This window comes from Chaetodon trifascialis, chromosome 17, assembly GCF_039877785.1.
Source record: "Chaetodon trifascialis isolate fChaTrf1 chromosome 17, fChaTrf1.hap1, whole genome shotgun sequence".
Lineage (NCBI taxonomy): Eukaryota > Metazoa > Chordata > Actinopteri > Chaetodontiformes > Chaetodontidae > Chaetodon > Chaetodon trifascialis.
In genome coordinates this window covers 4,682,333-4,708,415 of record NC_092072.1, presented here as the reverse complement: position 1 = coordinate 4,708,415, position 26,083 = coordinate 4,682,333, and the positions used below count along the sequence as shown (strand labels likewise).

General features: G+C 42.0%; 3 protein-coding genes across 3 annotated transcripts in view; 2 read left to right on the top strand and 1 right to left on the bottom strand.

Annotated features, from left to right (window-relative positions):
• The window catches only part of nudcd1 (NudC domain containing 1), a 34,923-nt gene extending 22,211 nt beyond the window's left edge, over positions 1-12,712 (bottom strand). The window contains exons 1-5 of the mRNA XM_070985411.1: positions 12,508-12,712; positions 11,635-11,789; positions 9,673-9,858; positions 6,745-6,928; positions 4,797-4,985 (exon numbers count right to left, since the gene is read on the bottom strand). Of these exons, the coding sequence (XP_070841512.1) occupies positions 4,797-4,985; positions 6,745-6,928; positions 9,673-9,858; positions 11,635-11,789; positions 12,508-12,622 (829 nt within the window). The 5' untranslated portion in view covers positions 12,623-12,712. The remainder of the gene's footprint in view (positions 1-4,796; positions 4,986-6,744; positions 6,929-9,672; positions 9,859-11,634; positions 11,790-12,507) is intronic.
• A 251-nt stretch (positions 12,713-12,963) lies between these two features.
• LOC139346372 (transcription and mRNA export factor ENY2-2-like) lies at positions 12,964-14,617 on the top strand. The gene is made up of 5 exons (XM_070985412.1): positions 12,964-13,015; positions 13,119-13,193; positions 13,288-13,358; positions 13,572-13,646; positions 14,349-14,617. Exons 2-5 carry the CDS (start codon positions 13,126-13,128, stop codon positions 14,423-14,425), a joined length of 291 nt encoding a protein of 96 aa, XP_070841513.1. The 5' UTR covers positions 12,964-13,015; positions 13,119-13,125; the 3' UTR covers positions 14,426-14,617.
• A 2,682-nt stretch (positions 14,618-17,299) lies between these two features.
• LOC139345801 (fibrocystin-L-like) overlaps positions 17,300-26,083 on the top strand; it is a 38,472-nt gene continuing 29,688 nt past the window's right edge. The window contains exons 1-23 of the mRNA XM_070984642.1: positions 17,300-17,317; positions 17,658-17,754; positions 17,918-17,995; positions 18,257-18,401; positions 18,493-18,601; positions 18,700-18,757; positions 18,837-18,930; positions 19,188-19,241; positions 19,371-19,444; positions 19,536-19,578; positions 19,953-20,023; positions 20,122-20,232; positions 21,356-21,448; positions 22,515-22,780; positions 22,952-23,043; positions 23,150-23,309; positions 24,095-24,230; positions 24,340-24,483; positions 24,657-24,811; positions 25,019-25,129; positions 25,330-25,479; positions 25,705-25,829; positions 25,912-26,075. Coding sequence (XP_070840743.1) covers positions 17,697-17,754; positions 17,918-17,995; positions 18,257-18,401; positions 18,493-18,601; positions 18,700-18,757; positions 18,837-18,930; positions 19,188-19,241; positions 19,371-19,444; positions 19,536-19,578; positions 19,953-20,023; positions 20,122-20,232; positions 21,356-21,448; positions 22,515-22,780; positions 22,952-23,043; positions 23,150-23,309; positions 24,095-24,230; positions 24,340-24,483; positions 24,657-24,811; positions 25,019-25,129; positions 25,330-25,479; positions 25,705-25,829; positions 25,912-26,075 — 2,491 coding nt within the window. The 5' untranslated portion in view covers positions 17,300-17,317; positions 17,658-17,696. The remainder of the gene's footprint in view (positions 17,318-17,657; positions 17,755-17,917; positions 17,996-18,256; positions 18,402-18,492; positions 18,602-18,699; positions 18,758-18,836; positions 18,931-19,187; positions 19,242-19,370; positions 19,445-19,535; positions 19,579-19,952; positions 20,024-20,121; positions 20,233-21,355; positions 21,449-22,514; positions 22,781-22,951; positions 23,044-23,149; positions 23,310-24,094; positions 24,231-24,339; positions 24,484-24,656; positions 24,812-25,018; positions 25,130-25,329; positions 25,480-25,704; positions 25,830-25,911; positions 26,076-26,083) is intronic.

Below are 26,083 nucleotides of genomic sequence, written 5' to 3'. Positions count from 1 at the left end.
TCTTAACACAGAACAGATCTGTTCTCACCATTTCCCACACTGTTAAGAAGCCACGTCTCTGTTGCCTCTGACTCAGCACCTCGACTGGCCTGTTAGCACTCTGCGATCGGCTCTCGCTTATTCTAGTCGTCAATAACAACACCTACACAGTGTGTGTATGTGTGTGTGTGCGCAATACGCTATAAAACAAGCCGTCATAGAGCGAGCTGGCTCCTGAATACTGCCGCAGATGTGCACTCTTAATGAAGCGGAAGTCAGCGGGCCGCTGTGTGAAATGGAAAATGCACGAACAGCAGGACTCGTGTCCGTCTTTAACTTCTCAACAATCCACGCACGCTTGATAAAATGAGGCTGGCTGCAAACAGCGTGCTCAGAAACGGAGCGAACAATCCCATCAGACGTTTGATCGGAAGCGATTTCACGGCCTTGAGCCTGAATCACACTTTCAAAGAAGGACTCAGATGTTGTGCGCTGATAAATATTTCTAAAATAAATCCTTCTTTCATCAACAAAGTCCTTTTCATGCGATGCTGATCAGAAAAGAGATTCACACATTATTTTCTCCCAGGCTACATTTGGCCCTTTTCTCTCAGTTCTGGCCTCAGGTGAAAGGTTCCCTCCCTCCTGTAACGTAGCTGCCAGGCATTGAAATACGATGACCTCATCACTCAACGGTTCAAACTTCATTAAAAAAAAATACAGCTTAGTATTTTCTGTATAGCGTTTGATTAGCACCAGCTACAGATTCACGTCCCTGAACTGCCCCGCAGGTGAGATGAGAGAGGCCAATTAAATTGAGAAATATATATATATATTGAGTCATTTGGGCACCGCTGGTCATAAATTATGTTGCTGTGAACGATGTAGAAGATAGACTGATCTCCAAAAGTCAAAGTTAAAGATGAAACATCGTCTTCAAAATTTAAAGCAAGAGTAGTGCATTATTTTTCTTTTGTAAAAGGGGGGAAAAAGGAGCGGAGCACCAGCAAAAGTTTGTGGATCTGAAGAGATCTGAGCTCTCAGATTACTTTCACCAAGGTCTTGGACCTTAACGGTGCTATGACTCATTCACAGCCATCGTTGGAAAATCACATCATCCTTGAATCCAAGTGAATGTGCAAAATCCTAAGAAACTCCCTCGAGGTGCTCCTGAGATATCGCGTCCATTAGAACAGGACGTATGGACTACCTGAAGACATAATGCCTCCAGCAGCACACAGGCATAAAAAACAAACTATGGAGGCTATGTAGATAAGACAGAAGGCAAAGATTGCCTGGAGATGAATCCTCTGATTCACACACACAGACAACACTGCGTCAGTTTTCTCATATACAGCACTCCTATAGAGAGAATTATGTGCCAGGACTGTCGTAAACCAAACTCTGTGATTACTGGCAAAGCCTGAGCGCTGAAATTGGTCCAATTATGATGATCCAAACCAACAGATCTGCTCCATATCTGGCAGGCATGTGAGGAACCGAGACACGATCATAATCACCTTTTGTTGTCAACAGAGAAACTAATGAGAAGGAGAGAGACGCTGAGCTGCCAAATCTTCCATTTCATTCCCCAATCTTCCCCTTACTTCTCCATCTGAGCTCCTCTGTTGGCCGAACTGCTGAACTGACGCATTTTAAGCCAACCCTGCATTCACGGGAAGCAAAAATTAAAAAAAATAACCACTTACATAAATGATTAATTATCCGGAATCACACTTATTACTTTTGGGATGTATTTATCTATAAGTGGAGCCTTCTTGGTGTCCTGTAATGATCTAAATCATCTTTCAGACAGTCTTTCTCCATCTATACAGTACATACATTTCAGCTTATGCAAGCATGCATCTGCACCTCTTCTCCATCTGCACACCATTAAGTCACCTTCATCTCTCCGGCCCCCCCTTTGCATTTCCTCTCTCATCGCTTACGAGCCTGTTTGATGATGACCCCTCTCTTGACATCTAATCCACTTCCTCCTCTCTATGAGGAGAAAGGCAGAGTGCTGATAAAAGGATTGGCTAAAAAGCTGCCATTATTCTGCTTCTGCACCATCAACACACACACACGTGCACGCACACACACACACACACACACATACACAAACCTTGCCCTGTCTGGGTCACCTGAGGTTTTTCACATCTTTTTAAAAGAGGGTGTCTGTTTGTCTGCTTGTTTAGAGGTTGTGACGATAACAGAGTGGAAAAGCAGGAAAAGGAAGAAAAATAAATGGCTGGACGTGAACATTTGCTTCAGTTCAGACACAATTTAAGAGAAGTTCCCTCTGATGTGGTGATCGAGTTAGTTCATATGAAGACAAAAGATAAAAAACTAACTTTAAAACAAATCTCACGACTTTGAAACCCCCAAAAAGTTTGACGCTGTGTGAAATGCAAATAAAAACAGAATTCAATCAATCAATGCAAATGAACTGTGTTTACTGACTTTACAAAGCACCAATCTCCTTCATCCAATCATGTGTTCACAAAGTGGTGAACTCGCTCCATGCTAGCTTGTGAATGACTGAGTCTTTCCAGGACGCCTCTTTCATACCCAATCACGATACTCTCACCTGTTACCAATCAGCCTGTTTACCTGTGGTTTTTGGAGCGTTCCACATCTTTCTCAGTCTGTGAAACGTTGCTGCATCAGATTCAAAATAAGCAAACATTTACAAAAATCAATGAAGCTGATCAGGTCAGGTCTTTGTGCTGTTTTCAGTTGAATAAATGTCAGGTTGGAAATACAACTGAAATATTTAGCCAACATTTTGGCTTATTTTGTGTTTTTTACAGAGAGTTAAATAAAAAGATCAATACCCCTCTCATGTCTGTACATCAAATACGAAGCTGCAGCCAAGCGGGTTTGGTTAGCTTAGCTTAGCTTAACTTAGCTTAAAGACTGGAAACAGGGTCACAGCTGGCCTGGTTCTGTCAAAAGGAAACAAAATCCTTGGGGTGCCCCTATAGCTCAGCTGGGAGGGTGTGCGCCCCATGTATTGAGGCTGTTAGTCCTCTGCAGTGGCTGCAGGTTCGACTCCCACCTGTGGCTCAGTTGCTGCATGTCGTCCCCCCTCTCTCTCTACCCCATTTCCCGTCATACCTTCAGCTGTCTCTATAATAAAAAGGCTAGAAAAGCCCAAAAAAGTAATAAAAAAAAAGGTAACAAAATCCACCTGCCAGCATCTCTAAAGCTCACTATTTAACACGACATTTCATTTATTCTATAAAAAAAACGACATTTTCTACCAAGGCTAGCTGTCTCCCACTGTATGAAGTCTTTGTGCTAAGCTAAGCTACGCTACGCTTCTTGTGACATTACCTTCCGTTGTGCAAACATGAGCGTGCTATCAATTTTCTCATTTTAATCTCACTAAGAATAACCGCATTTCCCCCAAAATGTCAAACTTTTGCATCAGCTGATCAGAATTAAAATGGCTGCTAATTTAATCATTGTTGTTTAACGAGGTTGCATCCAAATATTTGTTGTTCCATCTCTAAAATGTGAGAAAGTGCTTCTTTTCACACCTTCGGGTTTTTGACTGTTGGTCAATTTCAAGACAACAATTTATAATTATCCTTGACGTCTGATTAATCACAGATAAAGCAAATATATTAATGACTATTTATCAGCTGCAGGCCTGAACATGATTCTCACTCCTTCACGGACTACACAGACGCTTCAATTTATCACTTCTGGCGAGGGAAGAAGGATCACGGCCTGGTCTGTGCGAGCAGTAATAAAGGGCCTGGAAACGCATCCTTGTACACAGAAACAGACGAGCAGATCTGACAGAGGCCGCCGCTCTGCTGCCCGTTCAGGCGTTTCTATGACTACAACCCAGCGGTCTGCGCCTCTTAGAGGTAATGAGCGGAGGACGCTGCTGGACTGAACACAAGCACATACAAACACATGACGAATCTTAACAGGAATGAGTCTGATCACAGAAATGGCGAGAAGTGAGTGATGCCACGCTGCGTCTTCGATGGAGCGAGGCAGGACAGCAGCTCAGAGCCCAGATGATGTTTGCGTTTCACTTTGTTTCAACAGTTTTACAGACAGGCTGCTTCGCTCTCTGGCTAGTTTCAGACTGTGATCTTAACGAGGAAAAAAAGAAATAAAGACTTTGTCGCTATAAATACGATCAATGCCAAAGCAAGACTGTGCCAAATCTTCTGACGTCTTCTAAACCAGCTCTGCGCTCTGGAAAGAGGCCACGGTCTGAGATTAACTGGCACTGAAGTAAAGACCTACAGACTTACATCCTCCAGTACGTGCCCGGACACCCGCAGGAAGCAGGTGTGCCGATACCTGTTGATGTTTTCCTATAACGCAGCAGCCCATATTAATTAAAGGTTTTTATTTCTAAACATCAGCGTTGGATATACACTGTGCATAACAACCTGCTAATCAGTGCTTTTATAAATAGATGACTCAAAACAAACAGTAATGTTAGAGGAAAGTGCACCTACGCGACTCTTTTTGGCCTCTTTTCACTCAACCTTGTGGTTTTACCGCCTGCTCTCATTAAACCTGGGGGGCAGCGGGTTCGTGTGCTGCCCGCCCGGCTCCAGACAACGTTAGCTAGTGAAGGAAGTGAAGCATTTATGTTTCCAAGGAGACTGTGTGAAAAGGAAGCATGTCAGGGCTTCAGCTTGCTGTGGACATCTTCTCACCGCACGTCATAAAATACTTTAGCCTGACTTTTACGTGCCGGCTGCAGATGATGGAGGTGTGATGTAAAGCAGCACAGTGGCTAACCACCATAATAACAGTGCTCAGCGGCACCTCTGACCCACCTGTCTTCTCCACCTCCATCGGCTCTGGGTCGGGCTGCTCCACAGGACGACCGTCCACGTGCGTGAGGACGAACGGTTTCTCCGAGGCCACCATCAGCCCCCTCCCCCGCGGCTCCACCGCCGCGTAGTGAGGCACCGTCTTCCCCCTGAGGACCCTCCTCGTCTTCACCTCGTACTTCTTCTCCTGACCTGCAGGTTGTAAAGGTGCAGAGTAATCTTGTCTTCCATTAAACTCTGACAGAGAGCAAGACGAACTACAACAACAGCAACATGTTTCATGTTAGAGCTGCGGGGACAGCTCGGGTTGTTTTACAGGACACATGATGAGTTCAAGTCCATCAGGAGGAAGGAGGAGGTTTTACTTCCCCAGAGGAACATCCAGTCACGCCAACGGAAAATGAGGGTGGTGTCAATCAATAAGCAGCTAATAATAACAGCAGATAATCTCCATTAAGAAGTACAACATTGCATTGCTTTACACTGTAGTAAAACTACTTTACATTTAAGATTTAAGAGGCTCAAACCAGCAAATGGTTATTTATACCTTATCATTATTTAATGATCAATCAATTATCAAAACCGCCACTGTTTTTTTTGTCCATTTACTTATAAATTAATTAATTTTTACCACAGGTGGACGTTATCCCGTCCTTAAACTATTGGAATAATTTGTTATTTTTACATTTCTTTCAAGTTAAAGTGATTTTCTGATTCCTACTTCTTCTCCTCATCTGAAGTTCATCAAACTAAAAGATGGCTGTTGAGGGAAAAAAGGGGAAAAATCTTCCAACATGAGGTATTAACAACGTATCACTGTATGACTGTAACGTCCATATTTTAGATAGTGAGTGATATATTTCTAGTATTAATGTTTTCCATGTGAAGCTCACCCAAAGAGAGAATGGGATTTTTTAATGTTGCCGTCGAGACAAATTTTCAGGCTTCGACCAACAAAGCTAATATAATATCAAACATTCACAGAGCGTCACTGATGAAAATCTCAGATTAAAGCATGTTTCGTTTGCAAATATTAATGAAATCGTGTTTTAGGGACACTCTCCATTCCCTTCCCTGACACTGGCTGAAAACTGAAGAGCAGGCGTAGCTGATGATCATTATCAAAACGTAGATTCAGTCAAACATTGAGACGCTAAAATAAAAAAGAAAAGATCATTCTACATCTGGCAGATATCAAAGGGCTGAATCTTTAAAGCCAAATAAATGAGGAAGGGGCTCTCCAAAGGCAGCTTCTGGTTTTTTGGCTTTCCAATCATTGAATCGGGGAACCTTTCTTTCTCAGCCAGTGCCAAGAACTTTAATGAAAATCCTTGCTGCCAGCGTTTGCTTCAGAGTATGCAAATCTCATCTGGGACATAATAACTAAACTCCACTAATGGCAGACTATGACTAACTACCTAGTGTGGTGTAATCAGCGAGTATGAATACTGTAAAAACGAACAGGAAAGTCAAATGACAGGCTTGAAATCCAGATCCCAATTTAGACCTTATTATTTATTTTACTTTCAATTAAAAGTCTGGCGTCCAACGAGACAAAACGAGGACGTCGTGCATTCTGTTTTGTGAAGATGCTCTCGCTTTCTCGTCTTGTGTTATAAATCCAGCGCACCCCCTTCCTTTCCAGGTTCAGTCATGAAGAACAGAAGGTCCCACTCGGCAACGCACTGATCAGTTAGTTCACTCAGTCATCTGCTTGGCAACATGTAAGATGTATTTTGTTTGTTTTTCAGCTGAATTATATTTAAAGTCCACCGATAAAAGTTCTATTTAAAAGATCAATAACTGCGTGATGTTTCTGGAGCCAATGAGTGTGTTAAATAATCGTTATCATTTTTGGCCCAATCAGCAGCCCTGATGTTCGTCTGCACGCTCGTCTTATCTGCCTTCACGCTCAGTCACCGAAGTCGCAGTAGCTCAGAGCGGCACCCACCATGTCCTGCCGTGCTGGCGACGGTGACCCACTCGAGGGACACCGAGTAGCCGCTTCCTTTGGTCTCCTGCGGGTCTTTCTGGATGCGGAGCAGCAGGACCTCCATGGCGTGGACTCCATCCTGGACATGAGAGACGCTGTGGAGGATGGTGAAAGGCTCCTTCAAGTCTTCGCTGAACAGCGGCTATGAGCACAGAATACAGTCAGTTTAACAGGTGGTACAGTGCACAGATTTTTACGTATTCTCTGAAATATTTCTACTTCCTTCCTCTATCAAGTTTGCTTGTTCAGAGAGTGAACTCTCATTTGTAGCTAATCCCAACTGCACGCTTGTTAACAGGATGAAGTGCACAAAGACGTGTCTGCTATCAAAGCCTTCATCCTTCACCACTACAAGCTCATTTCCAGAGGCTGACACAGGTTTTTAAACACAGAAGCTTCAAAAAGTGCTTTCTTTTTTTTTGACTAGTTTCTATCCTGAATGCTAACATTTCATAATGCAAGAGCACATTTAAAGGATATATAATCTTTGAATTTCTAAACAAGACTCTTTCTTGGTTGCTTGGTTTGGTTAAGTCTGATACCTGACGCCAATAAGATGCAAGCACTAAAGCACTTCAGCCACTTTTATAGGGAAGGAATCCAGAGTACATGCAGGTTAAAGACACGGCTGGGCTGAAGATATTCTGTTTTTCTGCTGCACTCAGCTCCAAAACAACGGCTTGACTTAAATCTGTAAAAATGGGTCAAAAATGTATAGTTTCATTTTTATAAAGACTTCCTGAAATAGCTGGGAAACACAGTTTTGCACTAGTTTTGGGGACAACTTTCAATGCAGATTAAAACACATTTGGTCAGTGTTTCTGGCAGCAGCACGTTTCCACATGTGTGGGATGTCTCATAAGACAGTGCCTGTCCTCATTATAATGAAGGAACATGTCACCCAGTGCGATGCTTTGGCTGACTGAGGTGTTCTATCCTTCCAAACCATTTCCTGTTTTTACATTTCGAACATATTGGAATATACAGTACAGCCGTGTGCACGCAGCAGTGGAACATACTGAAAGATTATTGTGATTAATAAACACATGCAGCCTTACATCTCCGAGCAGCGCTGACGAAAGACCGTCACAATCTGCCCAAGAATCCATCCAAGATCTCACGCCAAGTGAGCGAGAGCTTCCTGAGAAGCTTCTGAGTGATCATTAACTTCATCACTGTCACATATCGCTTGGCTCACGTCAGGAGCATCTGAACGCCGACAGAACATGCCAAACGACGTGCTTTAACCGATTTCATCTTTCAGTCTTTTCACGTAGTTTGTTGATGAAAGATTTATCAGAATACATCCAGATTTAACCATTTCACAAGATTTTTAGAAACGAAACAAACATCAACTCCAGCAAACGTGACCGCCGGCATTAACAAACGGTGGCTGTCTTTATTAATTACCTTTTCAATAACAAGTAATACCTCCTCTGAGACTCCGACTGTGTTATTCAATGACTCAGCGATTATATCACCAGTTGCTGAGACATCCGGCCTTGGACAAAAACATCACTTAGCTCCCCCAGGTTTGGTCTTATTTTCAGTCAACAGTGGTGAACAAAGCTACGATCAGGTGGCCGACATTACAGGAAGCATCAGCTTTAAATGCTTCACACAGTGCTGTCAAGCCCAAAAAGCAGATGAGAAGCAGCATATGGTGACGTATTTCGTTTTGTGAAACTGTTTGACTAACAGCGTCACTCAGAGAGTTACTTCAGAGACCAGGTGTCACGTCAGCGTCGCTGCATTTTCACTTAGTCTCCAGCAGAGCTCCATAAAAGGTCAAGGATTAGTTACTGCACTCCAACCTTCTTCACAATGACTGCTGGATTACAGACGGGGCTTTTTTCCTATCGTCTTTCAAGAGTGTGGTCTTTCATTGTGAGAGCAGGACTCATTGATTTCACGCTCACATTCTGTGACAGATATATTGTTCGCACAGATTTCCCGCGCTCCAGCTTCAGCCCTCCTCCTCGCACTCAGGCCGCTGCTGAGCGCTCGTCAAACGTCAAAATTGACCAATAAAATGATCCCTGCCTCGTCACAGGAGCGTTCGCAGGAGTGGGTGAGAGTCACCGCCCACAAGGGACGCTCTAAGAAGTGAAGCAAAAGTGCAGCAAGGCAGGGATCATTTCACTGGTCAGCACTAAAGCTGGCTTTCTATTGGCTGGAGAATTCTGACAGGTTATTTCACAAAGACGTGACGAGCGCACAGACGTGTAAGACAGGCTGAGCCGAAACAGAGGAAATCTGAGCAGATTTGAGAGCGATGGGATGAGAGCAATGCAGAATGTGAAATCAATGAGTCATGCTCTCAGATTCACAGACCACGCTCTTGAATAGAAACTGGGAAAAAGCCACATAATTACACTGAAACTAATAAACTTCAGAGGTGCACCGAAGATGATTCTCATCTGTGAATTTGGATATCTACTGATATCAGAGCCTTTTTTCATGAATGTTGTAGTTGTGTGTAAGGTTACATGAAGTTATTAAAACTGGAGGATACGTGGGCTTCACGTCCAAACAGATGCAGGAGTGCGCTGTGGTAACTCCTTTAATGCTTGAAAAACTTGCAAATATGAGATATTTTAGAGAGTGTGATGATAAAGTGACTCCTTCGCCAGGTTTTCGGAGTGAATATCTGAAACAAAAGTGCAAGAAATGTGTAGAGAAATGAATATCTACACCATCTAAAATCACTATCAAAGATGTTAGCTGCAAGTAAACTATAGAATCTGGGTCAGTATGTGGATCAGGTCACTTCAGCACCTGACAGGTGAATTACGTCAGAATCGGCACTCTAACGTATTTTTTAAAATGCTATCAAAGACGTCTAAATGATGCAAAATGTGTTTGTGCATTACTTGTTGCACTTACTTCCCACTTCATGTGGGAGCTGTCTCCCCTCTTGCCGGTGCGGAGAAGGAACAGTCGGCCGGCGCCGTCGGACAGAGCCGCCCAGGTCGCTGAGGTGAGGCTGAGGGACGCGCAGAGACGATCCTCACACTGGCTGGAGTCCGCGGATATGCGGTAGACCTCTCTCGGCTTCCCCAGGGCGGTGTCCTGGATTAACCACACAACAGACCCATAAGTCAATACTGCACCCAGACGGACGGACAGCCGTTTGTGCATCAGCCTGAGCTACGCTTGATTCATTCACACCTGCAGGGAGTAAACGTGAACGTGTCGGTGGATGGGAACGAAACCCAATTCAATTTCCTGACGTCTACGACAGCAGGTCTTCACACTGAGAAGCTGGAATCACAGAAAGTGGCTTTTTTTGCTTGAAAAGTGACTCATAAGATTAATCAGTAATCCAAACAGCTGTCAATCAACTAACAGATGAATCGACTGAGGCGGCTGAGAAGCATCAGGACTGTACAAAGTGGATTTTGTCTCTACTTCATTGTAAGTTAAGCTAAAACTGAGCTAAAGATTCCTGAATTAAAATGAAACGGGCGATAAATCTGTTCCTGCTGCTGGCAAACTGTCAATGTACATCCTTTAAGGAGTCCAGTCATGACTCAGAGAGACTCAAATAGAGACACTCCGAGACGGTTTTGAACCACAGAAGAAGAGAAAGGTCACTGCTTTCATACTGAATGGGGCACTCTAGTCCCGTAAGAAGAGTCTGCGATCAACATCTGATACAGAAATACACAGAGAAGCAGAATTTCCATAAAGTTTTTCAAGTTAAAAGGCCGCAGGAAGATACCGTCGACATAAACCCTGAAGAGAAGGAAAACAGCACGCACTCATCAAGGAGAGACCAAGTGACCAACTGTCATGCGGCTCAGCGTCACATGTGATTCACGACTCTGATTAGTAACAGACTGATACGCCACCACATGAGCATCAATTAGTCATAAATGAAGTAACAGGTTTTCAAAAGGACCATGCAGCAGCTGCCCTGTTGTTGCCATGGTGCGTGACACTGTGAATCAGATTGCTAACTGATGCGCGATGCACCTTTGAGATCATTTTCTCCAGCATCCACGTCGTCAATGCCCCGAACAGAGCGCGAGGCGCCTATGCACAATGTGCCGAGCGACACCAACCCCGCGAATGTACGCAAAAAGGCTCGGCAGGGACGATAATTACGGTGATGATTGTAATTAGAATTTGAGCGACGCATTTTCATAAAGAGTCATTTAATAATGCAGCAGCTGAAAGGCAGAAACAGTCACGCAGGACTATAGTCGGATGATCATCATTCAGGACATTTGAACATAATAAAACACAGACGTGAGACCAATTACCTCTAATTACCATCAATGACGCCTTCGACATAAAAGAAGTCTCCTTTGAAAAGGTCACTGGGCTGATTTTGCTGCTTGTCTCAGCATGTTGGTATCGGGTATTTTAAGTAATCACCATAGAAAACAAGAGCTCATCTAAAGACTTCATCTTCTGTGCTGAATCCTTTGATGGGAGAGAGACTAAAAAGAGACTAAAAAGTTGTGCTTTTCCCCAAACACTGAGACTCTCTGACTGTCTGCGATGCATCTTAAGCAGCAGCAACAGCAAATTAGTAAAACTGTAATGAATCACATTAATATTGCAACTTCTAAAATGTTAATATTGTGGAATATTTGCAATGGTAATTTTCTCTTGACGACACCTGCCAGAACTGCATCGTGGTGCTGTTACACAAGTATTTGGTCACCACCTACTGGTGTGTCAGATGCATTAAAGCCCACCAACACTTCCACCGTCACAACATCAGAATCACAACCGCAATCACAACACACAGGCGTTTGCCTCATAGACATCAGTGGAGAGACACGCTGACAACGAGGGAATGATAAATGTAAACAACACAAAGGTTTTAAAGCTTACCAGGGTGACGGTGAGGCTGAGAACCCTTCCTTTGCAGTCCACAAACAAAACGCTGTCTTCATACCAAGGATCTAAGTGGAGGTAATTGTACATGCCAAAAGCACGCATGTGCTCCAGCGTGTACTGCGTATCCTTCAGCTTAACCTCCTCCACAGCTGCAGGAGAGACGAACAAGCAAAAGGTTAGAATAAGGTAGCTCCACTTTTTTTTTTTTTTTTCAAAAGTCAGTTTGACTGTGATTTTTTCACTTTGCCATTTTCTGTGTTTTAATAACTCTCAGTGAGGTATTATAAACCAGTAAAATCCACCACTACTGTGTACAGCAAGTCACTCCAGTTAAAATACTGAATGCATAGCCTCCTTATGCCTCTTTTACAAGCTAAATCTTGCAACCAGTCGCTCTGTTTCTAAATACATTTCATATCTGGCTTTTTGTCCGTGTCTTAGCGTCGTTTTTACTGCTGTGTGGTGAAGCCAAAGAGACATTTCCTCATTTTGGACAATGTAAAATCTTCACTAACTAACACTGCATTCAACAGACAACTGCATAAATGAAGCTATCCTTGCATATTATGTGTAAACTGTTATCATCACCAGTGTCACTGCTTTTCTGATCATCTATTTCTCATTTTCTTTGGGACCCTCTGACCCCTCTCAAGTGTAAGTGGAGGACCTTGAGCCACTGGGTTACAGCTAGAGTAGCTTCAACATTATTACCTAGCATAAACAAAATGCGTTTTCAAGTATTAGCATCATGTAAGTTTGCTAGTTATGTTTGCTAACAGCTGTGACACAAGTGATATATCAGTCTGGTATCAGTGCTAAGCTAGCACTCTTGCTAGCTGTACAGTACAGTCAGTTCGTTTCTCTCACCGGCATCCAGCTCTACGTTATACGTTGGTATGGCGTCCAGAGACAACCTGTAACTTTCAAAGTTGGGGTCCAGCAGCTCTCTGTTGACCTTTAAGGAATAATTCGACGCAGCCATGTCTTTAAAATATAACTAACTTATCCACAAGTTAGTCAGAGGGGAGATGCTGATGTTTGAGAAGTGAGTGAGACACACGTTTCCTGTTTTGGCGCCACGGAGCCATTTTACAGAGGACACGACTGGCCCGGGGGCTCATGGGTGTTTGAGTTCTTTGTATTTTCTCTGAAAACGTCTTGTGTGCTACAATAAATGTGTCTTCTTTCGTCACGCTAGCAAAGATCATTCATGTGAAGACACTGTTCCTGATTTGGTCAATTTTTTAGCGATGACGCAGTCAGTTTTAGGCAAATTAACCGGCGCTGAAGTGGAACCGTTAAGGTTTTAACGTTTTACACGGAACGGTTGTGTAAAGGGACCGTATGTTCCCCAGCTGATCCATCTCGACAAAAGGTAACGTCTACCTGATAGCTAGCAAAATAAAACATTTTTCGTACCTTTCCCCTGAAGCCGTTGAATCCAAACCGACGCTGCTGTTGTTTGTGCTTGTTTTCAGACAGATCATGAGCAAAGACTCGCAGATGAGAGCCGCAATAAACCAGAAGCTGATAGAGATGGGGGAACGGGAGCGGTAAGCAGGCTTTTCTCCTCAGCGATTTGCTCATGAATGGCTCGGCATTTGGCAGCAGACGTTAAAATAATGTGAGCTAAATGTGTGGCCGCAGGTTGAAAGAACTGCTCAGGGCAAAGCTGGTGGAGTGTGGGTGGAAGGATCAGCTGAAAGCACACTGCAAAGGTATTGTATCTGCATTGGTGTGTGTGTGTGTGTGTGTGTGTGTGTGTGTGTGTGTGTGTGTGTGTGTGTGTGTGTGTGTGTGTGTGTGTGTGTGTGTGTGTGTGTGTGTGTGTGTGTGTGTGTGTGTGTGTGTGTGTGTGCGTGCGTGCGTGCGTGCGTGCGTAACGGTCCTTCAGTGGAACTGGATCTCTGAAGTCACTGACTCTTTTCCAGATGTGATCAAAGAAAAGGGCCTGGAGCACGTCACAGTGGAGGACCTGGTCACAGAAGTCACACCTAAAGGCAGAGGTACAGATGTGCGCAGGCACACAGAACAGCAGGGGGTGGAAGAAGTGTAGAAATGATGGTCACAGTCAAGCAGATGTGCTGTCAGCAGGCTTCATTCATCAGGTTGGATGTGTAGAATCTGCTTAAGAAAACACTTTGGGTCAGTCGGTCAAACTTCTGTGAAGCGCACAGAACTTTATTTTAAATCCTGGAGTACTGTGTCCATCGTGAACATGGACTTTAAATAGAATTAAACATCTAAAAACAAAAATAAAAGGTACTCCCCATTAAAAACATGCAATGTTTCCATGTGATTGAATGGTGCAGAAGAAATATGGAGTCTTGACTTTGCGTATTTCACCCACTGTAAACATGATCTCACTTTGATGAAGAGCTGGAATAAACTGATGCTACAAAATGGGGAAAAATATGGGAGGAACTGGGTGTTTAACAGGTTAAAAAGTGACTGGCAGCTCTATTTTTTATTAAAGAATCAAAACTTATGGCTCCATATGTGGCGCGTTTGTTTCAGACACGTCTCTGAACAGGAGGTTTTACTCGAAAGTCGATCAGCTCAGCACATCAGTCAAACAGCGCTTCAGTAGTCCTTCAGTAACGTCACAAACAAAAACAAAAGGAAAGGTTTTGCAGTAACACTAGCGTCGCTCGGTGCGTGTCCCGACATAGCGGCGCTCCTCACCTGTTTTGTTCTCTCCTCTGCAGCACTCGTTCCAGACAGCGTGAAGAAAGAGCTCCTGCAGAGAATCAGAGCTTTTCTAGCTCAACACGCAACCTTGTGAATGAGACGATTCCCGTCTAGACATTTTTTTACTCACTGTAGATCCACGATTGAAATCCAGGCTGATCTTTGTTCTCATTGTGAGCAATGCTGAAGTGTTTTCTTTATTTTGTATTGTGTGTTTTCATATTGATTTTAGTTTGTTATGCAGCAGTTTTGGAAAAAAAATAATAAAGCCATGCCTATTTTGGTCACCGGGGGTCCTGACTTTTTCTTGAATATTGCTTAAGTGTTGTTTGACCTTTTATTGATTTTCTTGTTTAAGCCAAAAAAAAAAAAAAAAAAAAATCCAGACTGATCAGAGCTAAAAATAAGAACATGCAGTCTCTCATACAAGGCTGTGAGGCTCTTTAGTTCTTCAGGGTAAGAAGGCAAAGACATTATGTCATCACAGTGTGTTTAATTATTGCATTATTTAGTTGATAAATTGTAAATCTAATAATACATCTTAAAAAATCTGTATTCTTTAAATGTGTTTCTATATTTTATGAGTGTAAAATGTTGGTGATTCTAATGTAGATAAGCAACAATTTCTATTTTTTCCCATCATCCAATGCATAATCTTAAAGTAAAAGTTATTTCCTGAAGAAAATGAAATGTGGTCAAACGTCTGCAGTTTGTCCTTCCAGGAACTGTATTTGGTGTTTTCCTATGAATACCTCGGAGGACGTTAACCTCGTGCTCTGTGCATCGCTGCCTGAACCTGCTGGACAACATTTCTGCTCGTGTTCCTCGTGATTTCAGACTTCAACTTGTCAGTTAATTGATGTGGAAAGTGACAGAGGGATTGTATATTCTTAGACTGGGGTTTAGTTTGGTGCGTGGGCAGGGTGAGAGCTCGTGGGTGTGAGTGTCTGCATACGGTCATCCCTGTGTGAGCTTGTTGTTCTGCATGATAGCTGTCGATTGCTGGTTTTGCCATTGTGGCAGATCGCTCACATGGAGTCCTCGTATGAATGCCACCGAACAAACAGGCAAATTCAGAAGATTTTGACCCAAAACACTGAAGTTCAATCAGTAAGTTTTGGTGTCCCAGGAGTTTTGTGGGTCTCTGCTGTTTTTCTCGTTATGTAAGAAAGCTCAACATTTCTTTGCTCTTCCCACCCAGAGGCACCTGTCAGCAAGTGATGTGAGGTGATGTAAGTTAAACATCTACTACACCTCCTCCTCCTCCTCCTCCTCCTCCTCCTCCTCCTCCTCCTCCTCCTGTGTAATACTTCAATAGAACTGTCAACAAAGACCTTATCTAACATGTCTGTGAACAGCAACGCTGCAAAGCTACACGCTAATGGTCCTTTTTCAACTGAAGAAGAAGTCACAGCCAAGTTGACCTTTGACCTTTTGGATATAAAATCTCATCACTTCATTTATATGAAATTTTGTCCTTGAGTCTGAGGTGCATAACATAACATGATCTAACATAAATAAGCTGTCCTAAATGACTGACTTGCAATAAATGGTAATAAGAAGAAGACTAAAGGTAAAAATAAGAATTAGAAAAAGAAATATGTAAAATAAAAATTCAAAGATTAAAAATACGTAACTGATGTCAGCATTAAAATGTGTGAAAGAAAATGTCTCCACCCCCTAAAGCAGCTAACCAGACCGAATGTGGCCGAGAGGAAGGGCTGTATGTGGTTCTTTTATTACCTTCTTATCAAAACCTTGAACAGTAAACTCTCACGACCACTTGAGGCTGCTAAAGTTGCAAAGTTTTCTCACTATCAGCTCTCACCCATCTGCTAATCTGTCTCTCTGTTTGCTTCCTGATGTAATTTTGTTTGTGCTGAGTTTCATAACGAGATGTCACTGTTCTGCTGTGGAAGGAGAATGAACCTCTCAGGTCCGCAGGAGGCTGTAGACCTCTGTTTGACCTTTTTTCCCCTTGCTATTCAGAGACTGAAAATCTCTAGAAAATCTGTTGATATTTTTGTTAAAGCAGGAAATTATGTAACTCTGTAGGGGTGTTGAATGAAATAGGGAGAAGACAATGACAAAGAGCGACTGTGACGACAAACACAGACATGACAGAATCTGATTTCCGTCTGTTCAGCATCTCATGATACTCTAATAATATACTGATGCCTTGTATGGCATGAAAAGTTAAACACTTCCTGTCAAATATTGCAAAACTTTATGTCGAAATTACACAGCTGTAAACATTCCTGAGTGTCTTAAGTAACTCCAATCACTCAGACAAGAGCCCGCTTGTTTCTAAGGCACCACATAGTTTAACACCTGCGCACAGTATCACTGTGGGTTACATGAACGTAATAATGTGGTTTTCTCCCATCAGAAACAAGCTTTTGCATTCATACAGTACTGCTAAATAATCTTACCAAACTGCATCAGAAATGAACATTTAAAGCATCACAGAGGTGCAGTTTCTTTTAGGGTGATTGTGCAGGAGTGCACAACAGTGTGTGTTTTGATTATTTTGTCCACGCCTTGAAAAATGTTTTTCTTTTGTCATGATTACAACCCAAACTGTTGATGATATGTTTCATATATGACATGGTGTGGACACAGTAACTAGGCAATGCAACATACATGCACTATATAAAGGATGTGAATGCTTCCCTCACCACTCCTCACAGACCCTGACGAGTGTACTTTGTGCTTTTTATAGTTTCACTTCTTCCTCTTCGCTTCCATCGAACTCATGATTTAGACCCCTGTCCTAATTTTGACCCAGTTTTTACTGTCTGACAGGAAATGAGACTGAATTGGTGATGGCTTGATCTCAGCAGTCTCCTCCTCCCAGTTTCAGGTGAGAGGCGGATCACTGGCAGCCCTATAAAGACTTAAGTGCTGTCCCATAAACAGGCAGTGTGTCTCTCTCTACCTGTCAGAACAGCTGAGCCATTTAGCGGGAAAAACGCGTTTTCAACAGGTGGTTTTATTTATTTTTAAACCTTTTTTCAATTGACAATCATAATAGAATTTTCGCAATTTCTTGTTGCAGATTTAAATGACTGCATTTTTATAATAATCTTGTAGTGATTTGGGTCTAATCTCAAAGTTTTTACTCATCACAACTGATGGTAGCTTGATATTCACTGATATCCCTTTGGAGCATTTTGTTTAAAATTAAATTAATGAATCAAAACAGCCTGAAAAATGACTCATTCTGCCTTACACGGAATGTATCAGAGCTTTACAGACATTACTTAAAATATCTGTAATCCTGTAAAAGTTCTGTAATAATTAAATGTTTTAATGTGTCCCAGCAGCGAGCCTCGTGACCAGCAGACAGCAGGGAAATCTCCAGGATGGAGCGCGCGTGGAGGCCGGCGGCTCTCCTCCTCGCGCTGTGCTGCTGCTGTTGCGGTGAGTAGCCGGATCCAAACCACAGCAGCAATGAAAGTCTCCAAAAAACATTTTTTTGACCGAGTTCTGCACGCGTAGATGCAAATTTGCGTCTTTTTAATTGCGCAGATGGCCCAAATGTCCTAACCAGGCTCCTCTAACCAACGTGTGTTACATGTTCCAGGTGCTCAGCGCGTTGACTACATATCCCCACATCGAGGAAGCGTCAGTGGAGCTACACGACTCACCATTTCAGGAGATGGTAAGAGATTTAATCCTCCTGAATCCTTGAATCCCCAAATGGTGATGCTTGATACTAAGCAGTAATCAGGAGGTTAATGGGGGAAAGTTAACGGCCCAGTAGTTGCAGAATTTGGCCATGCAGAATAAAGCATTAATAAGTGTTTTATAATGACTAATAAACAATGAAAAACATGCATGCTACTTACCAACTAGTTAATGGTGAATATGTGTACCTTCAAATAAAGCGTTACCAAAAGGCATTATTTGGCACTTTTTTCAGGTTTTGCCCAGGAGAAACAGTTCCAGCTGAATCCAAAAGACGATAACTTTGGCAACCGTGTGACCCTGGTGTCAGACACCCTGTCCATCCCCTGTGATGTGGAGAGAGACTCAACACACGGCAACCAGATCCTGTGTTACACCAGGTAGCCTGCAGGCCGACGGGACTGTTCATTGAGTGTACACAAACTTTAAAAAGTGCGTACGCCACTTCATGGTCATGTCTGTCCTTCACAGACCCATGCCGAGTGGTCAATATGTGGTCCGTGTCAGTGTGGACGGTGTTCCCTTTCCTGACAGGAGCATATGCGGAGGAGCGTACAAACCGTACCATTGCAGCTTCTATGTGAGTTTGCAGTGAAGAAAACACAGACACCTTCATTTAGAAGCTCCTGCAGTCAAGCTGGTTGCTAACTGTCTTTTTCTTACTGTAACTCTCCTCAGACTGTCTGGTATCGCACACCGACTATCTTCTCTCTGAGTCCAGTCAGTGGTCCCCCAGGTACAGCTCTTTCCCTCTATAGCATCAACATAGAGTCCATTTTAAACTTGATATCAAACACGATTTAAAATCACTGCAGGCACCTTGGTGACGCTTCGAGGACGGATCTACACTGATGTGTATGGCAGCAACACCGCCAAGAGCTCCAATGGCCTCAACGTCAGATTTCTGAGGTACAAAAATAAACAAAACATCCATAAGCATTCAAAATATTCATTTTAGTGTAAAGAATTTTGTCCCTCCCACACATTTAAGTATAGATTTTTTACAAGGGACACTTCTGACTGCTGCATGATGATATCATGTCAATATCGTTTGAAAGAAGGCAGATTGACCCAAAATAAAGACAAAGAATAACAAAACGTAGACTTTCAGATTTATAGGATATCCTCGCCGAGTTAATTAATGAATATGATCTTGTTTATTGCAGATCCTACATGGGAGGGATGCCGTGTGAGCTGCTCAAACTGGGGTCAGATGAACTGTAAGAGCTTCAGCTTAGCTGAATACTACTACTACTACTACTACTACTACTAATAATAATAATAATAATAATAATAATAAATGATTTGGTATTTTGAACAGTACTGAAAGTTTTGAAATGTTTTCAAAGATATAACCTGCGGCTGGACTCTGAGAATTCACACTGGGGATACATGAGCTGCAAAATGACGGGAACGTATGTTGGTAAGCTGGTTTTGTTTTCTATATATAGTTAAAAATTTTGTTTTGGAACTGTACAAACCATGTCTGAATAATTACATGTTGTTTCCAACAGGGCATCACAACTGGACTTACCTTCTTGATAGTGAATTTGGAAGGTAAAGCATGACTTCATGATTCAGCACTCCAATTTTTACACTTTAGGCCCAGTTTAAGATTTGCATGCACACAAATTTATGGTCTGAGAAACCTTTACTTACATTTATTTACAAAAATGAATGAAGCTGATGTGGTCAAACATTAAATATACTGGGCTGTGTTCAATTGAGCATGTGTCAAAATGATTAGCAAATGATCACATTCTGTTTCATTTATGTTATTTTCTTTTTTGGAATCAGGGTTGTAGATAAAATGAAAAGATATTAAGCTAAAAACAGCTGCTGAAGATTTGACTACAAATTGTTTCACTCAGCAACAACATTCTTGTATGAACAGCTGGAATGATATTTGTTGATATCCTTAAAACCTTTAGGAGTTTACCAGACAAGAAACTGTACAGGGTTTCAGGACAGGGCAGGCTCTCCATGTTTCAGACCTTTGCAGGTACAGTAAACAGAAAGTTCACAGTGAAAGTGTCACTTTTCATATGTACTTCCTGTGTAGTAGTTTAATACAGTGCAATGTTTATGGCTCATGTTCAGAGGTGACAGGAGTCTCCCCATCCAAGGGAAGCGTCATGGGTGGAACCTTGCTGACCGTCCACGGTCGCTTCTTTGACCAAACCGATCGTCCAGCGCGTGTTCTCGTCGGAGGTAATCGCCACCATCAGACTGGAAACTTACCAGAAACTCCCCACCTATAACCAGTTCTAATACCATGACAACATTGCTGATATTGTTTTCACACAGTACAAACTGTTCAGCATGAACAGATGAATGTGGAGCGTGGTGAATGTGGCCATAATCCTTTTCATCGCGACAGAATGTGGACCACAACAAACAAATGAAAACCATAGAGTTGTTGCAAAGCAGAAAAAGTCTCCGCAGAGCTTAGAGACACAACAGACCGTGACGAACAAGCCGGTGTAGTCTTTCATAAGACTCTGTGGGTCATTTAACATGTTGTAGACTTTAAGCAACAGTACATATTTGGAAATGAAGCAAGTGCATTTGACAGCATCATAAAATCTAAGGATAAGTCGAATTAACATTATAAAGATGATGAAGGTGATTAACCGTGATCAAATGTTGTGCTTAGAAGCCGCCACAAATTCATACAAATCAGATACAGAATGCAGAGACATGTTAGGTCCAATATATAATTTATCTAATGTGGTTTTACAGACCTTAATAAAATTCATATATTACTGATAGAGACTGTGGAACTTCAGCCAATCAGACAAATCAAAGTACCATAAAGACTTCTTATATATTCCATCTTGTCTTCAAATTTTAATCATTTGCACACCAGAATATCACAGCAGCATAAGGAGGGAAACATATGCAAAGTATTGATAAGCATCCTTGAAAAAATATAGAATACAATGACTATAACGGGCATTTTATACAGTAGTTCCCAGCCTTTTTTTTGCTAAAGATCTCTGAACTTGTGAGTCCTTATTACTGGTTGCATATTTTTATCTTTATTTTTTGAGGCCTGGAGAGGTAAAATATATGGAATATTTCACTAGAAGTAAAGGAAAAGATAACTTTCAGCAAAGGCACAAAACTGTGGTTTTATATTCATAAATTTGTCATTTGTAAGTGCGAAAAATACAAAGTTTCAGTTGTGTTTCCGCTGGAGGTGAGTAGATAATGAGTACATTCTGACTTTAACTCTTCCCTCGAGTAAAATCTGCTATTGTGTTTTCACGTCAGTGGAAAGTCTGCTGTGAACTCAGACATGCTTTCAGTCACCGTCGCTTGTTTCCTTCAGGTCTGCCTTGTCAAATTCAGAGTGTGACCGATGACAGAATAACATGCACGACTGCCAAACAAGAGATGAACCAGAATGTGACCATCTACCCAGGTGAGAACACACCTTTTCTTCTCTTTTGATGTCATGCAGCTGACACTTGTCTTGATCCATCCTGTTGCTTTATCTTGTGCGTTGTCATTGTCTGTTCACATCAGCTGATTGGCTGATCTCTGGAAGAATTTAACGCATCTGTACAGGGTGTCAACAAAACTGCTATCATGAAAAGGACAATCTGATCCCATCAGTTGTCACAAGTCATCAAGACTGCTGTGTCCTCTAACAACATCACCTGTTATCTGAAAAGCACATATTTGTAATCATGCATCATGCGTAAGATCTCTCCTGACCTGACGTCAACTTTTAAGGAGTTTTTTGATGTAAGATGAACTTTAATAGTGGCTGCTTGAAACTTACCTTGTGAGGCAACTGGATTTGCTGAGATCACCAGATCACGCAATCACGCAGCAGGTGAATTTAAGCACATATGGCCGCACCGCAGTGATTCGGACCCATCAGCATCCTATGAAGAACTACTTGCAGCTACAGGCATGGTTTAGACATGGCAACAGTTCATTTAAAACCAACAAAGAGGTTAGCGGAGATGCTGCTGTAGCATCAGTTATATCAGAACTGGAGAGGATTTCTTCATTGAGAGAGGTGCAAACAATGGTGCTGAAGGCTTTTGGCTCCATGAAAAGATGTTTTCACTCTGGGTTCAGCAAGAGTTTCACTCTCCTATGACCCATGTGATTCAATAGCATCTATTTGAAGTCTGCAGCATGCAAACAGTGCTTTTGTTAATGCTGGACTCTGCACATAATGTTTCATTGTTTGAACGTTTGGCTCTAGCTGAAAATAAATAATGTGAATTTGTTTTGGATGTAACCTTCATTCCTTGTCTGTTTATTTCTACTGTGTAAAGTGCGTCACAGTTTGCCACCCATATGCAGAATAATCATTTCTTATTACAGATGCAACAATGAATGTTCAGCATTTTTGCTTGAAACATGACTGAAATTAGATTATCAGATTCATCTTCTGCTGGTTAACTCCTTGATTAACCCGCTAATCATTTCGGCCTTAATTTTGGCTCCATTTATTTCCATTTTAAACCCAGGTGGAAGAGGCTTGAAGACGGAGGTGTGGAACAACACAAGACCCCGTTACCTGACTGACATTTGGAGATACAATGAGAACACCACTGGATACTGGACAGAGCAGATGGACTCCATGCCTCACGTCTTTTCTAATGAAATGAATTTTTTCAGCACACGATCCAGAGGCTTCCTTGTCCCTCCAGCCAGCGGCAACTACACGATTTACCTCCATTGTGATGACCGATGTGAACTCTACCTCAGTAACTCCAGCCGCCCTGAAGATAAGGTATGGATACGTTTTGTTATCATCGTAGTGTGCAAAATCACGAGACAAAAATCATGACACCCATTTGAAACAACCAAAGAAATTTAGATGCTGCATGTGCAGTATTATTTTGTGAGAAACAGAGCATCTTTCTTTCTTGTAACATGTTTTTTTGCACAACCTCCACTTCAGGTTAAAGTTGCTTACCAGCCGTATTTCGTCTCAGATTTCACAAAACTGGAATCACAAAAGTCTGAAGTTATGGCTCTTGAGAAAGGAAAACCGTAAGTACAGGAATATGGCTCTAATTAGCCCTTGAAATCTACAAGTCATTAATTCATAACAGGCCTATGCTCTTGGTAGCTGACAGTTTCCCTTAATGTTCTGCAGCTACTTTTTGGAAATTCTGCATCAAGAATATTCTGGATTGGATAAAGTCAACATTGGCTTGTTCAACCCGGAGAGTTCATTTACAGAAGACCAGACTGATGATGCTGTCAATGAAGTTCAGAATATCATAGCTGAATACGACGTGTTCGATGAGGAACAGGTGTGTATTGTTGCTAACCTGTTGCTAATCTGTCGCTTTGTCACCTTAAACACATCCCACACTGCTCACTTCCCTATAAAAAGAAGTGGTATGACACTTTGCAAAATACTATACAGCTTTCTCATCTATATGCTCAATATGATGATACAGCCAAGAGACTGTTAGCTTAGCTTAGCACAATGACTAGAAATGGAGAATAAGCTAGCTGCCTCTATCCAAGAGCTAGCTAGCTCCCACTCCTTACTACTGGCTAAAACATAGTGCAGCAAATAACTCCTCATAAAACCACAACTTGTCTTTTTTTATGCTTCAATTTTTGTGTAGCCCAACAAAAAAGATATAATGTGTTAGCATTAGAGGAGGTAGCACCGCAGGCAGACATTTTTGGCTTGAACGGTGCTAGCTAGCCGTTTCTTCCTTTTTCCAGTCTGTACGCTAACGCCTGGTTCTAGCTTCATATATTAGCTACATCCATATATTTAAGTCAATCTTCTCATTTAACTCTTGCTAAGCTAGTTAATAAGCACAGATTTCAAACAAATAATGCAGCTTTATTGACTGGAAAAGATTAGGTTTTCCATCTATTACACTGCTAGCATTACTGCTAACACTGTTGCTCTGTTCACCTTCATGTTAAGCTCACATCTGCTCTCCAGGGTTGAATGTAGGAAATCAATAAATGAGGTAGATGTAAATGTAGTGGTTTGAAGGAGCAGTGCTCGATTCAGTGTCCGCCTCCTTGTCACCTCCATGCCTCACCTGTGCTCATTCTCACTTTTACGAAGGTGGTTACCTTTAATTCCTGGCCCAGCAGCATCACCGGAGTCAAAGAGGTCCAGAAGCTTACCGTCAGCAGCAACTGTGCCAGCCATCTTTGTGGGAGCACCTTCTTCAGCCTGGGCTACGGAGACACAAAGACTGGTAATGGCTGTTTTACAATTAATTTGTTTAAAAAGAAATCTTGCACTATGACTGCATACATTTGTAGCATTGGTGGCAACTAAAGGAAAACCTAAACCTGTTACTGTAGGACCAATTCCAGTGAGTGCCTCAGCCGCTGTGGTGGAAATAGCCTTGAACAGCCTTTGGTCCATCAAACCTGACACAGTCAAGGTCACCAAACAGGACGATAGCCAAGGATCTCACTACACAGTCACATTCAATTCTGACAGAGGTATGAAGGAAAAACTTGGGTTGAAATGTGTGATTGTTACACTTCATTCGCATGCTGACATGACTTCAGAAAAACTTTAGACTTCTTTAAACTGTATGTCATCTGCGTACCTGCTTATATTCATATTTTTAGTACAATAAATTAGTCGATCTTCTGTCTTTTTTTGACTACAGGGGATTTCAAACCTCTTCACTATGAGGTTTTTGGCTCTGACACCAACATCACTGTTGCTGAGATTACAAAGGGGAAAAGCAACATGGAGACCTTCACTCTGCTCTGGGCAGGGGTCCCTACAAAGCCCATCGCCTTCAATGCAACTGAGTCTGAGGTCTGTTGTGTAGAAATGCTGTAACCTGAAGTCTTTCTGTCTGTCTTTGTCCTCAGATACAGACATCTTGAAATAATCATTTAATAATATGTCATTTGATTTCTTATCAAAACAGATTCTCATGCTTGACTAAAGTTATTGCAGATGTGGTCACCTGTACAGTGTAGAAACAATACTAACATCCAGCTTGCATGATTTTGTGAACAGGTGGAGTCCGCTCTGGAGGACATGATGAAAGCCGAGTGTCCTGGTGAGATCTTGACCACCGAGGGGACTGATGTGATTTACTTTAATAACTTTGAACATGACAACTCTCAGGTAGGTGGGGACAAAAATGAACATATTTTGTACTGACTGTTATTTTTAAGCATTAATGTGAGTGAAAAAAAGCTCACAAGCTCTTCTAACTTTTTGTTTGGAGTGACCTTCAACAGGTGGCCAATTCTTTGTGCCTTTAAAACTTTGAGGAGCATCTGATTTTGGATTCTCACAGTTTTCTGATTTCTGTCACTCCCCAGTTCAACAATGATAAGAAAGGGACTCCAGTGAAAAACTCAGGTTTCTGTGGTCAATGGTCGCTGAAGAACGCTGAGATTCTTTTCAAGGACACTTACACCAAAGAGTCTGGTGGCACCTACGGACCAGTGTCATTGGACAAGCATCCCACGGTAAAACACACAACTCTTTCATTTATTGTTGTTCATTTTTTATGTTTTCTTCAAATTACACTGTTAATAGATATATGGGTACAAGAACATCGGTGGTAAGTGTGCTAAACATGCTGGTTTGGCCCTTTGCTCCCACTTTATGTAAAAGTTTATTAAACTTTGACTCACTCTTGAGATTAAGCCAAGATAAATATTTCTAAACATTTTCCAACCCTCTCCTTCTAGCTCTGCTTTGCATACAAGGGAATGTTGACGGATGAAGTTGGACTGAAGTTCACTTACCGCGACAGCCAAGGAAAAACCAAAACAGTGACCGCAAAGATCCCAACTCTCTTCAATAAGGGCCACAAGTCAGTGACAACCATAATGTGATTTTAATTTGTCAGACACTGGATGCAAACTTCTCAGCAAAATTCAATTATTTCTTGACAGATGGAGTTACAAATGCATGGATCTGCAGAGTTCCCTGCAGACAGAATATATTGGAAGCAGATACAGTCTGCTGGAGTTTTACCTCTACAAAGACGTGTCTGGTGCAGATTTCTATGTGGATGCTGTTCACTTGGGAAAGAGACCCACCACAAGTGATGCAAATGGTACAAAG